General features: G+C 50.7%; 2 protein-coding genes across 6 annotated transcripts in view; one reads left to right on the top strand and one right to left on the bottom strand.

Moving 5' to 3' along the window:
• Positions 1–10: 10 nt before the first annotated feature.
• On the top strand, positions 11–4,602 carry adrm1 (adhesion regulating molecule 1). 2 transcript variants are annotated; one of them, XM_035522300.1, is made up of 11 exons: positions 11–99; positions 1,017–1,234; positions 1,529–1,645; positions 1,834–1,957; positions 2,270–2,356; positions 2,442–2,523; positions 2,621–2,877; positions 3,109–3,266; positions 3,365–3,467; positions 3,583–3,709; positions 4,516–4,602. In XM_035522300.1, the coding sequence occupies exons 2-10, from the start codon at positions 1,025–1,027 to the stop codon at positions 3,687–3,689; spliced, it is 1,245 nt and encodes a 414-aa protein (XP_035378193.1). In that variant the 5' UTR covers positions 11–99; positions 1,017–1,024; the 3' UTR covers positions 3,690–3,709; positions 4,516–4,602. The 2 variants fall into 2 exon arrangements, with proteins under 2 accessions (XP_035378193.1, XP_026864204.2); XM_027008403.2 differs by lacking the exon at positions 4,516–4,602 and having other exon boundaries at positions 3,583–3,805.
• The window catches only part of lama5 (laminin, alpha 5), a 56,260-nt gene continuing 49,167 nt past the window's right edge, over positions 3,877–10,969 (bottom strand). For all 4 annotated transcript variants that reach the window (XM_035522296.1, XM_035522297.1, XM_035522298.1 and 1 more), the window contains 13 exons: positions 10,875–10,969; positions 8,477–8,620; positions 8,084–8,214; positions 7,798–7,962; positions 7,587–7,713; positions 7,349–7,497; positions 7,063–7,252; positions 6,823–6,972; positions 6,579–6,723; positions 5,613–5,740; positions 5,420–5,513; positions 5,016–5,132; positions 3,877–4,653 (listed from right to left, as the gene is read on the bottom strand). The exon at positions 10,875–10,969 is cut by the window's right edge and continues 38 nt beyond it. In XM_035522296.1, coding sequence (XP_035378189.1) covers positions 4,505–4,653; positions 5,016–5,132; positions 5,420–5,513; positions 5,613–5,740; positions 6,579–6,723; positions 6,823–6,972; positions 7,063–7,252; positions 7,349–7,497; positions 7,587–7,713; positions 7,798–7,962; positions 8,084–8,214; positions 8,477–8,620; positions 10,875–10,969 — 1,784 coding nt within the window. In that variant the 3' untranslated portion in view covers positions 3,877–4,504. The remainder of the gene's footprint in view (positions 4,654–5,015; positions 5,133–5,419; positions 5,514–5,612; positions 5,741–6,578; positions 6,724–6,822; positions 6,973–7,062; positions 7,253–7,348; positions 7,498–7,586; positions 7,714–7,797; positions 7,963–8,083; positions 8,215–8,476; positions 8,621–10,874) is intronic.

Below are 10,969 nucleotides of genomic sequence, written 5' to 3'. Positions count from 1 at the left end.
GCTCGTTGGCCAATAGGTGGCGAGGCAGGAAGGCGTTTTTTGTGTTGAACTTCCAAGCTGGCAGTCTGGACGTTTCTAGTGCGGGTTTTGTCAAAGAAGGTAGGAAACTTGGTGGAAAGGTCATTGGAAATAATACATGGGTGTTATCCGTTATTGTTCCCCCACCGCAATGTTTTAACGCGAACAAAAGCCATTACTGTTACCAGTCAGCTAGCCTAGTAGCTAACGCTAGCAAACTCAATGTCTGATTTCTTTATAGTGTCAAGGTGACGGGGTCGTTCTGCTGTATTTCGTCATATGAAACGTTGAGATTTTAAGCAATAAATTGTACGGTTGATTGAAAAATGGTCAAATTCTCCTGCAGATCTTGCTGAGTAACGCAGGGGGCTAGTTAGCTCCCTCGGCTAGGGTTACCAGCTCTGTCTGCTGGTCTTTCCTCCCCTTTCAAATCTGGATTATGCTTCGCAAAACGCCCTTGCGTGGCTTTTATCGGGTTCTTTGTGGTTCCCTGCGCGTTAAGGACCGAGGCAGAGCGACTAGTACAGCGCTAGCCAGCTGGGTTAAGTATGTTAGGAAAGGTAGCAGCTCTCCAGCCAGTGTAGTGGAGAACAGGACTGCGTGGTCATTCTAGATGGTACCTGCACAAAGACGCTTGGCGTTATCCACTCCTTGACGCTTTGATTTGAGAGGAAGATTTGGAATTGAGCTCCTAGTCCTGAGCCATCGAAATTCTGATGGATTAGTCGTTTTTCTGCTTGGGAATTGTACTCAAGTATCGAAATATACTTGCCATACAGATAAATGCGTTTTGTTGTTTATTCTTTATGTGGTAAACGGAAAGAATTGGTTTACTTGTAATCGCTAGCACATAGTAAGCTTGTTTGAATCTTTCTTCGGCTTCCTTTCACTCATATCTGTAGTGTAAGCCATAAACAATGAGCATCTGTTTGGTGAAACAAGTGTTGTCTTTTGGAGTCGTTGGTTTCTGCTCATTTCCTTGCGTCTTTGTTTTGCAGGAATCAGAATGTCATCAGGAGCACTCTTTCCCAGTCTGGTGACAGGCTCGCGCAGCTCGTCCAGCAAATACTTGGTTGAGTTCCGGGCTGGTAAAATGACCCTAAAGGGCAGCACGGTGACCCCAGATAAACGCAAAGGCATGGTCTACATCCAGCAGACAGATGACTCTCTCATCCATTTCTGTTGGAAGGACAGAACCACAGGAAATGTTGATGATGTCAGTACCAGAGAAATGCGCACATGAATGATGACCCTTTTCCTGTAACCTTAAATGCTGTCATTGCCTACAGGTCCTGCATGAGGAACTATACAAAGCTAAGACTTGAAGGAGCCTCTTAAGAACTCGAACTGGGTGATGGATAATTGCGACGAGCGCATAGTACTGCGTCGGTTTGGCCGCTTCGGCCCCGGCTTCCTGCCCCTGGGTTTTAGCAATGTTGCCGGGGGTCGCGATTGGTTGCCGGCGCACCGGGCTCACGTTTGACGCCAGCGTGTTTGCTCGTGTTTCCAGGATCTGATCATTTTCCCTGATGACTGCGAGTTCAAGAGGGTGAGCCAGTGCACCACAGGGCGGGTCTACGTGCTCAGGTTCAAGGCCGGCTCCAAACGGCTCTTCTTCTGGATGCAGGTGAGCGAGTCAGAGCGCCTCCTCCCCGTAGAGACTCACAAAGAGGACATCGCAGATGAAGGCTGCATCGCGGTGGTTTGAGTTTATTTGTTCTTCTGTCTCAAATATGCCAGCGTAGTTCTGAGCCCCGTGCTGATAATTGGCACCGACCATGTGTGTCTGACCCCGCGGCCTCCTGTGGGTTTTAGGAGCCCAAAGCGGACAAAGACGAGGAGTACTGCCGCAAAGTGAACGAGTACCTGAACAACCCGCCCGTACCGGGCACCCAGGGCAGCGGGAGCAGCAGTGGCCATGAGCTCTCGGCACTGGGAGGTGAGGAGGCAGAGGGTCCAGTCTCTGGGGCTTCTCTCGGGAGATCTCCATAAGACGGGCTTGCGCTTGGCGTCCGTCGCCCCTCCCTGTATGACAGAAATCCCGGCGCCGTGCCGCTGAATCTGAACGCCGACTTGCACGTGCGAAAATCCAGATTCCTTATTTTCATCTTCAAGCCATAAAACTAATCCGTACTGTAGTGCGTAAACAAGAACGCATTTGGTGTCAGTTCATGAGTTTGTTCAGCTAAAATATTCTAACCTTCGGGACTGCTTTCCAACTGGGATTTTGGGTTGTTTCCCTTCGGCCCAGGAGAGGGCGGCCTGCAGAGCCTTCTGGGAAACATGAGCCATAACCAGCTCATGCAGCTGATTGGACCCACAGGACTAGGGGGGCTCGGTAAGTGACCCGCCCTCAAACACCACACTACACGTTCAAGTAAACGCACGCACGCAGGGTGGATGTTTGACTCTGTGTGTGGCAGGTGGGCTCGGAGCTCTCACAGGTCCAGGGCTGGCCAGTCTGTTGGGCAGTGGTGCACCAACCAGCAGCAGTTCAACGTCAAGGTCTGGTATCTTGTGTGTTCGCGATGTAACGTTTTAAGTCTCTTCGTTACGAGTGTGTCGGACGCACCGTAACGTGAAACGTCTCTGTACCCGAAAGCTCCCGCAGCCCGTCGGCAGCGGCCACGCCCTCTTCCGGATCGGCTCGCCTTGGTTCCACCCAGGCGCCCACCCCCCCGGTGACGCCCGCCGCGACCTCTGCGGGGTCCCCCACCGTCACGCCCACCACCCCGGCGTCTCAGACCCCCTCCCTGGCTGCCGGAGTGGGGAGCCCCACGCAGCCCATCCAGCTGAGGGACCTCCAGAGCATCCTGGCCACCATGAACGTGCCAGCCGCAGCCGTGGAAGGCCAGGGAGGTGAGAGAGGAAGACAGGTCTAGTAGACAGAGACACTGGGATTCTGCTCATTTTTTATTATTATTATTATTATTATTATTATCTTTCAAAAGATAATCAAGTGGTGGACGGGGGGGGGGGGGGGGGGATTAGATTGTTTTGATATAATAGAAATAATCTAAGGACAACTTTTTTAAAATATTTTTTTTGTTTGTTTGTTTGTTTTCCTCTGACTCCTCCATCTCTGTGCAGTGGACCTGGCGAGTGTGCTGACCCCCGACGTCATGGCTCCTATTCTGGCCAACCCCGAGGTGCAGCAGCGACTTTTCCCATTCCTGCCTGTAGGAGACGCTCTCCCACAGGGCGCCGAGGAGATCCAGGGCACGCTCACCTCGCCACAGTTTCAGCAGGTGACGCCAGGGCACACGCCAGGAAACCGCTTGCAAAGAAAAAGCAAAACTGTTTGGCAAATGAAAGTGTGTGTGTGTGTGTGTGTGTGTGCGAGCAGGCGATGAGCATGTTCAGCAGTGCGCTTGCATCAGGGCAGCTCGGTCCTCTCATGAACCAGTTCGGCCTGCCTGCTGAGGCAGTGGACGCAGCCAACAAAGGAGGTAACGCACGTGCGCACACACACAGCCAGCAGGTTTGGCGGTTAGGTTAAAAGCGTGTAGCACGTCGACGTTCTCCGGATCTGCTCCCGTTTCCGAGCGGTCCCTGTGCTTGCAGACGTGGAGGCGTTTGCCAAGGCCATGGAGGGTGTCGGCGGGACGGCGAGCGACCCGGGCGACGCCAAAGAGCAGAAGGACGAAGACGAGGACATGAGTCTGGATTAGTGAAGCATGTCTTCCGTAAGGTGCTGTGTCCACGGTGCTGTTAGTAAACCCTGCAGGTCTGACCAGTATGCTTGTGTGTTTTGTAAGCGTGTTGTGCAATTAAATTCTTGACAGTCTGACTTGTTTTGAATGCACCTCTCTGAAGACCCAAAGGTCAGGACACCAACAGTTCAGGAACACAGGGGAGTTGTATCAAAGAGCTTTTATTCTCCATTAAAAATACAACTATACTTTTAGGGGACTTGATAAAAAATGTGAGAAAATAGTGTTGAGTTTTAAACTCCAGCGACGTTGACTTTTGTACTATAAAAGTGAACTCTGTAAAGGGTGTTGACATGATGAGATGGGGGGGGGGGAGGAGCTGCAGCTCTTTTACGTTTCAATGCAGCGTCTAAACTTTGATCCGCCCGGAGTTTCGCCCACGAATGGTCCCATAATGTCCTGGTTATTCCCATCAGGAATACTGAGTTATAACGGGAACGAACGGTGAGGGCCACCGTGAACGTGGAAGCCGTGCCACGTTCTTTAATCAGTAAAACGATTGGTCACCGGTTACAAGAAACGTCTTACTAAGGTCTTAATGTTGACGGCGCTGTCCTACCACAGCTCTCGCAGACGTAGCTTACAGTACTGGCACAGTTCCGCTAGCACACCTTTTAGCAGTGGGAATTCCATTCTTGAAACTTTACATATGTTTAACAAATCGACATAAATATCTGTTTAAATTAGCTATTGTATAGATAAAACCACCACCACCTGTAGATTTATATAGTTTTGTCTATGTGGGCTAGGGATTGTGGGTAATGTAGTCTGAACTACATGGCAGGGCATCCCTGAGTCCCGACAGCTCCGGAGAGGGAGAGTGGCTTGGACAGCACGGCCGACTTGCCGTTCACTACGGTGTTCCTCACGCAGCCGTGAAAGGGAGGGAGGCGCGCCAGGGGGCTGGGCGCTCCCGCCACACCTACAAACACAAACGATAAACAAACAATAAACATTCACTAGCAATAAACGCGTGTATATCTTGTACTTCCTTTCCAGTTGCAACACAGTACCTCATGGTTTTAGACGTGCTAAAGCCTATTTTATAATTATACCAGATCAAGTCTAAAGATGTTTAAAACCAAAATAACTCCAATGAGAGAACCGTGATGTGAATATTCATGCGTTTTGTACTTCTCCGCTATATTTAGCTAGCCAGAGTGTGTGAAAGGTCACTGAACGTCTAGTCAAGACCTTGGATCGAGGCACATTTCAGCTCAGAAGTTCCAGGAACCTTCCTGTAGGTCATTTAGAACCGACCGGAGCAAAAAGTACATGACCTACCTGGCATGTTGCCTAGATACAGGGTCACGGCCTTGTGGGGTTTGCACTCACTGGGGCCCTTGCCATGTTCGCTTAATGCATCCACACGTAGCGTGATCACACCACACGTCTTCTCAACTGCACACCACAAGAACACCCTGGAGAACGGTTCTGGCACGCTCAAGAACATTACAAAATGGATCTTTATTGGTTCTCGATTCTAAAATATCTTTATGTCTACAAAATGCCAAGATATTTCTGATGGTTGCACATTTCCACTCAGGTGAGCCTCATACGAATGCCTTTTACACAAAATGCACTTCTTTTTTGTGGCAGGAGTTGTGTGTATTTACATAGTAAGGGCGAATCCCCGTAGTGTGATATCGAGACGAGAGCCTTTTTGCGCGTTTAACGATATTACTTACTAACGATGTTGTGCCAGTTCCCATCACATAGCGAGACCTCCGGTGTTAGGGAGACTGGGAACTCTCTGCCGCCGCTCTTCACGACCGCGGTGACCTGCGTGCGGGAAAAGCCCTGGTCATGCACAGTATAGCGGTCTCTCTTTGCGCGGCGGGACCGCGACTCCCGTGCGGTGGTGGCGGCGGAGAGACTCACCCGACCGTGGCTGAGGTACAGGCTGAGCTGCTGTCTCTTCGCCCCGGCGTGGAGCAGCAGGCCGGAGTCGGACACGGGCCGAACCTCCAGCTCCAGCCTCACCTCCTGATCCAGCATCAGAGGCTCGGCTGCGACAGAACCAAAAGGCAACGTGTCAGCAGACGGGACTTTAGAAGATGGTTGGTGTTGAATAGTCCAACGGTATTACCCAGTCCCTCATGGATAAAGTGAGAAGTTTAGAGTTGTTCTTTTTCACTCCCTGTAATGTATTATCTGTGAATGATTGCGAACTGGCAAAATGTGCATGTTAATGACATTTTGCATTCCAAGGGACCACTTTCGAACTACTGTGAAGTGAGTTGGCAGTTCTTCATCAGCTGCAGAGTTCGTTTGTGTTTAGCCAAAAAAGGCCATATTCATGTTCTTCATCTCCAACGTGCGCAGTCCATTTTGTGTCGGTTTTTACAAAAGGCAGGTGGCAAAACACACCATGTACCAAAACACATCACGCACTAAGACAGATCACAGTAGGCATATCTGAATGGATACACAGCGAAGGACCAGAACAGGCTGCGTAATAAAAACACATGCTGCGTAACCGTTCATCTATAATTCAGCGGATTGGCCCGGACCTCCCCCCAGTACGGTCTCCTCTGCCTTCTGCGTGAGACAGAAGCGTTTAGGTTTTGCACTGAAGCAGTTGAGAATGTCATCGCACTCCAGAGTGTTCGTCGTTCCCTTTTGTCCTCCAGGAGTGTTTTGTGTAAAGATAAAGTAGGTTAACGTAGCCTAACGTCAGTCAGCAAAATGGAAGAGAGGCCGTTCGGGGAAATTTGCGAACATTGACTTTAAAAATTGTTTCACTCATAATCAAAAGACGAACTGGGCGTAGAGAAACAGGCTTTTGTAAGGAGCTACACTGGAAGCGGTCTGAACTGGAACTGGCCACGACTGTCAGGAGCTCACCGACAGCTATGTGACCTCCACGGCCGGGGAAGTAGACTCCAGGCTGCAGAGGCTCCAGGTAACAGGGCACCACCCCTGCGCTGTGGGAGGGGCTTAGTGGCACCTTATTCAGCTCCAGATCCCTGACGCAGCCCACGAAGCCCGGCTGGAAAGAAAGAGAGAGAAATATGTTCCTGCTAACACACGTGTGGTGGCTTTTGGAAGCGTAGCTCTTTCCCAGCGAGATGCTGGTGTGCGAACGTGCCTGTGCCGCTCTGTGGTCAGGGGGGAGACCGCCGACGTAGACCGGCCTGGCAAGCGGGGTCTTCTCCCCAAAGAACGAGACCTTCTTCCTCTGGCTGTCGATCCCGTCGACGACGAGACTGGCCTTCCTCCCGTCCAGCTTCACGAACACCTGGACGACAGGACAGGCAGGTGGCAAAGGTCATTCTCCCGACACGCGCCAGTGTGCCCCTCCCGGTCTTGCAACCTCGCCCCTCCTCACTGTGTGCCAGCGGCCGTCGTCATATTCGCCGGCAGTGATGACGGCCGTGGTCCTATTCCCACCGCCGACCAGCAGCTTCAGGCGGCCCTCGGACACGGACAGCACGACGGCCGCCTCTCCACCCCTCGCCACCGCGTGGAAGATCAGGCCACTGGACGAGTCGATGCGCACGGCCGCGGCGACGTGGGGCCTGCGCGCGGAGACAGAAAACGCGCGTCACGGCTTCGGCGCAGTTTGTGCCGGGGCGAGGCGGGTGTGGAGGGCAGCGGGCGGATGTTGCACGTACGTCACACTAAAGTTGGCCGGCACTGACTCGAAACTCGCGTGGCTGTGGGAGCCGCTGAAGTGGTAGGCGCCAGGCTCCTGGGCGGACAGCTCCCCCTGGCAGGACTCACGGGTCGAGCGACCTCTTAGTTTGGGCCTCTTCTGCTTCTTCTGAACACACACACACACACACAGTTTCTAGCCAAGAGCAGTGCATGGCGCGTGCGCGACTGTCCGACAAGGCTGTTCCCTCTACCTACCTTAGGTCTGTGGCGCAGGACCGAGGCCAGAATCTGCTGGGGCTTCTCTGAAGCAGGACACTCCAGTGGAACGTTGATGTTCTCGCTGGCTGAGATCAGGTCCACCACGGCTGGGGTTGACGTCGTCCTGAACGTAATACACCGCTGAGCAAAGATCTCAAACATGAAATTCATCAAAGATCAGAACTTTTTCCAGATGCCCTCCCCCCACCTGTTGATGAAAAGGTTGTTCAGGCAGCCAGTGAGGTTGGCGACCCCCCCGGGAAGAGGCGTCCCGCCGAGATAAACCTCGCCTGGCTGCAGCGCCGCCCGGCTGGTACTGGTCACCTCACTGGTCCCGCCGGTCTCCAGCACATCGTCCACGTACACACGCAGCCTGTGCGCCCGGGTGGAAGCGGTGCCGTTACTCACATTTCAGTATGTGCGCAAACACACGGCGGGCGGCCTTAATCGGCCTGTGTGCAGAGGGATGAGGGAGGTCACGTGCTCTGCTATACCCGTTTCCGTTGCTGTAGAAGGTCACGTAGTGACTGTTCTCATCGTTGTAGGCCTTCTGAGTCTGGACCCGCTTACTGCCAGCTGTGACGATCACCTTGCCACCCTCCAAGACCACCTGATGCAATCCATTCTGTGGGGATTGCAATCGTACACACGCAATCGTACACATACTTGTAATATACTTGTATTATACTTGTATTAACTTTTAATCAGAATCTTGTACCTAATCCTGTAACTACTGCCTTGGGCCTACTTTTCTTTAAGTTAGCTTTAAAAATAAAACCACACTTTCTCTTTCACACACACACACACACACACACACACACACACACACACACGCACACACGCACACACTCCTCAGCCACCACGTGGACGGTAATGTGGCACCGTACCGTAACCTGATGATGGAGAAGGAGTCCGTTCTCCTGGGCCGTGCGGAAACCCAGGCCTGCGTAGAACGCGCTGGAGAGGTCGGGGAGGTCATCCAGCTTCAGGTCCAGATAACTGTTCCCTGTAAAGTGAGCCTCTCGGGCCACCTGATGTGGTCAGCAGGGAGGGAAGGAGAGATGGACAGAACGTCAGTGGCTCAGTTGCAGCTCTGGACCTCTAAGCAAATGCTCTACCAACTCCACTTTCATATGGGAAGGATAAAAAAAAAAAAATCACACACACACACCCACACACACCACACAGGGCCTTGAAAAAGTATTCATACCCTTAAACTTTTCCACATTTTTTCATGTTACACCTACAAACTTAAATGTATTTTATTGGGATTTTATGTGATACACGAACACAAAGTAGCAAGTAATTGTGAAGTGAAAAGAAAAATGATACATGTTTTTATAAATGTTTTAATAAATAAAAATCTGGAAAGTGTATTTGTATTCAGCCCCCCTGTACTTTGTGGGACCACCTTACGCAGCAATTACAGCTGCAAGTCTTTTGGGGTACGTCTCTACCAGCTTTGCACATCCACAGGCTCAAATTTATGCCTATTTATCTTTGCAAAATAGCCCAAGCTCAGTGAGATTGGATGGAGAGCATCTGTGAACAGCAATTTTCAAGTCTTGCCACAGATTCTCAATGGGATTTAGGTCTGGACTTTGACTGAGCCATTCTAACACATGAATGTGCTTTGATCTAAAACATTCCATTGTAGCTCTGGGTGTGTGTTTATGGTCGTTGTCCTGCTGGAAGGTGAACCTCTGCCCCAGTATCAAGTCTTTTGCAGCCTCTAACAGGTTTTCCTCCAGGATTGCCCTGTATTTAGCTCCATCCATCTTCCCGTCAGCTCTGACCAGCTTCCCTGTCTCTGCTGAAGAAAAGCATCCCCACAGCATGATGCTGCCACCACGTTTAAAGGTGGGGATGGTGTGTTCAGGGTGATATTCAGTGCCAAAAAGTTCAACTTTGGTCTCATCTGACCAGAGCACCTTCTTCCACATGCTTGCTGTGTCCCCTACATGGCTTGTAGCAAACTACAAACGAGACTTCTTACGGCTTGCTTTTAAAAATGGCTTTCTTCTTGCTACTCTTCCATAAAGGCCAGATTTGTGGAGTACACAGCTAATAGTTGTCCTGTGGACAGATTATCCCACCTGAGCTGTGGATCTCTACAGCTCCTCCAGAGTGACCATGGGCCTGTTGGCTGCTTCTCTAAGTAGTGCTCTCTTTACCTGGGCTGTCAGTTTAGGTGGATGGCCATGTTTTGGTAGGTTTGCGGTTGTGACATACTCCTCCCATTTTCAGATGATAGATTGAACAGTGCTCCGTGAGATGTTCACAGCTTGGGATATTTTTTTTATAGCCTAACCATGCTTTACATTTCTTCACAACTTTATCCCTGACCTGTCTGGTGTGTTCCTTGGTTTTCACGATGCTGTTTGATCACTACTGTTCTCTAACAAACCCCTGAGCTCTTCACAAAACAGTTGTAGTTATGCTGAGAATAAATTAGACACAAGTGGACTCTATTTGGTAATTTGGTGACCTTTGAAGGCAATTGGTCACACTGGATGTTATTTAGGGGTATCAGAGTACAGGGGACTGAATGCAAATGCATACCACACTTTCCAGATTTTTATTTATTAAAAAATTTGAAAAACATGTAATCATTTTCTTTTCACTTCACAATTTCTTGCTACTTTATGTTCATTTATCACAAAAAATCCCAATAAAGTTTGTAGGTGTAACATGAAGAAATGTGGAAAAGTTCAGGGGGTATGAATACTTTTCCAAGGCCCTGTATCTAGACATAGTATTCCCATAACCAAAGCGATGACAGTAACGAAAAGACTACATCAAGTAGATGTGCAGCGAGATCACCAGCAGGTCGCTGGGACACCCATAGCTGACCCCTGATGAGTGTGTGTGTGTGTGTGTGGTGAACTCTCACCAGCAGGTCATTGGGACACCCATAGCTGACCCCTGATGTGTGTGTGTGTGTGTGTGTGGTGAACTCTCACCAGCAGGTCGTTGGGACACCCATAGCTGACCCCTGATGTGTGTGTGTGTGTGTGTGGTGAACTCTCACTAGCAGGTCGTTGGGACACCCATAGCTGACCCCTGACGAGTGTGTGTGTGTGTGTGTGTGGTGAACTCTCACCAGCAGGTCATTGGTACACCCATAGCTGACCCCTGAGGTGTGTGTGTGGTGAACTCTCACCAGCAGGTCGTTGGGACACCCATAGCTGACCCCTGATGTGTGTGTGTGTGGTGAACTCTCACCAGCAGGTCATTGGTACACCCATAGCTGACCCCTGAGGTGTGTGTGTGGTAAACTCTCACCAGCAGGTCGTTGGGACACCCATAGCTGACCCCTGACGTCTTCATGCTCTTCAGGTCTATGTGACTGCTCATGGCCTTAATATTCCTAAAGCAGC

Source organism: Electrophorus electricus, chromosome 24 (genome assembly GCF_013358815.1).
Source record: "Electrophorus electricus isolate fEleEle1 chromosome 24, fEleEle1.pri, whole genome shotgun sequence".
NCBI classification, from domain to species: Eukaryota; Metazoa; Chordata; class Actinopteri; order Gymnotiformes; family Gymnotidae; genus Electrophorus; species Electrophorus electricus.
This window is presented reverse-complemented; position numbering and strand designations above follow the sequence as displayed.

Excerpts from the sequence above, each read along its gene's own strand:
- adrm1 (XM_035522300.1), top strand. The coding sequence starts at position 1,025 with ATGTCATCAGGAGCACTCTTTCCCAGTCTGGTGACAGGCTCGCGCAGC. Across the intron at positions 2,357-2,441 it reads CACAGGACTAGGGGGGCTCG|GTGGGCTCGGAGCTCTCACA; the intron begins GTAAGTGACCCG and ends TGTGTGTGGCAG. Across the intron at positions 3,468-3,582 it reads GGACGCAGCCAACAAAGGAG|ACGTGGAGGCGTTTGCCAAG; the intron begins GTAACGCACGTG and ends CTGTGCTTGCAG.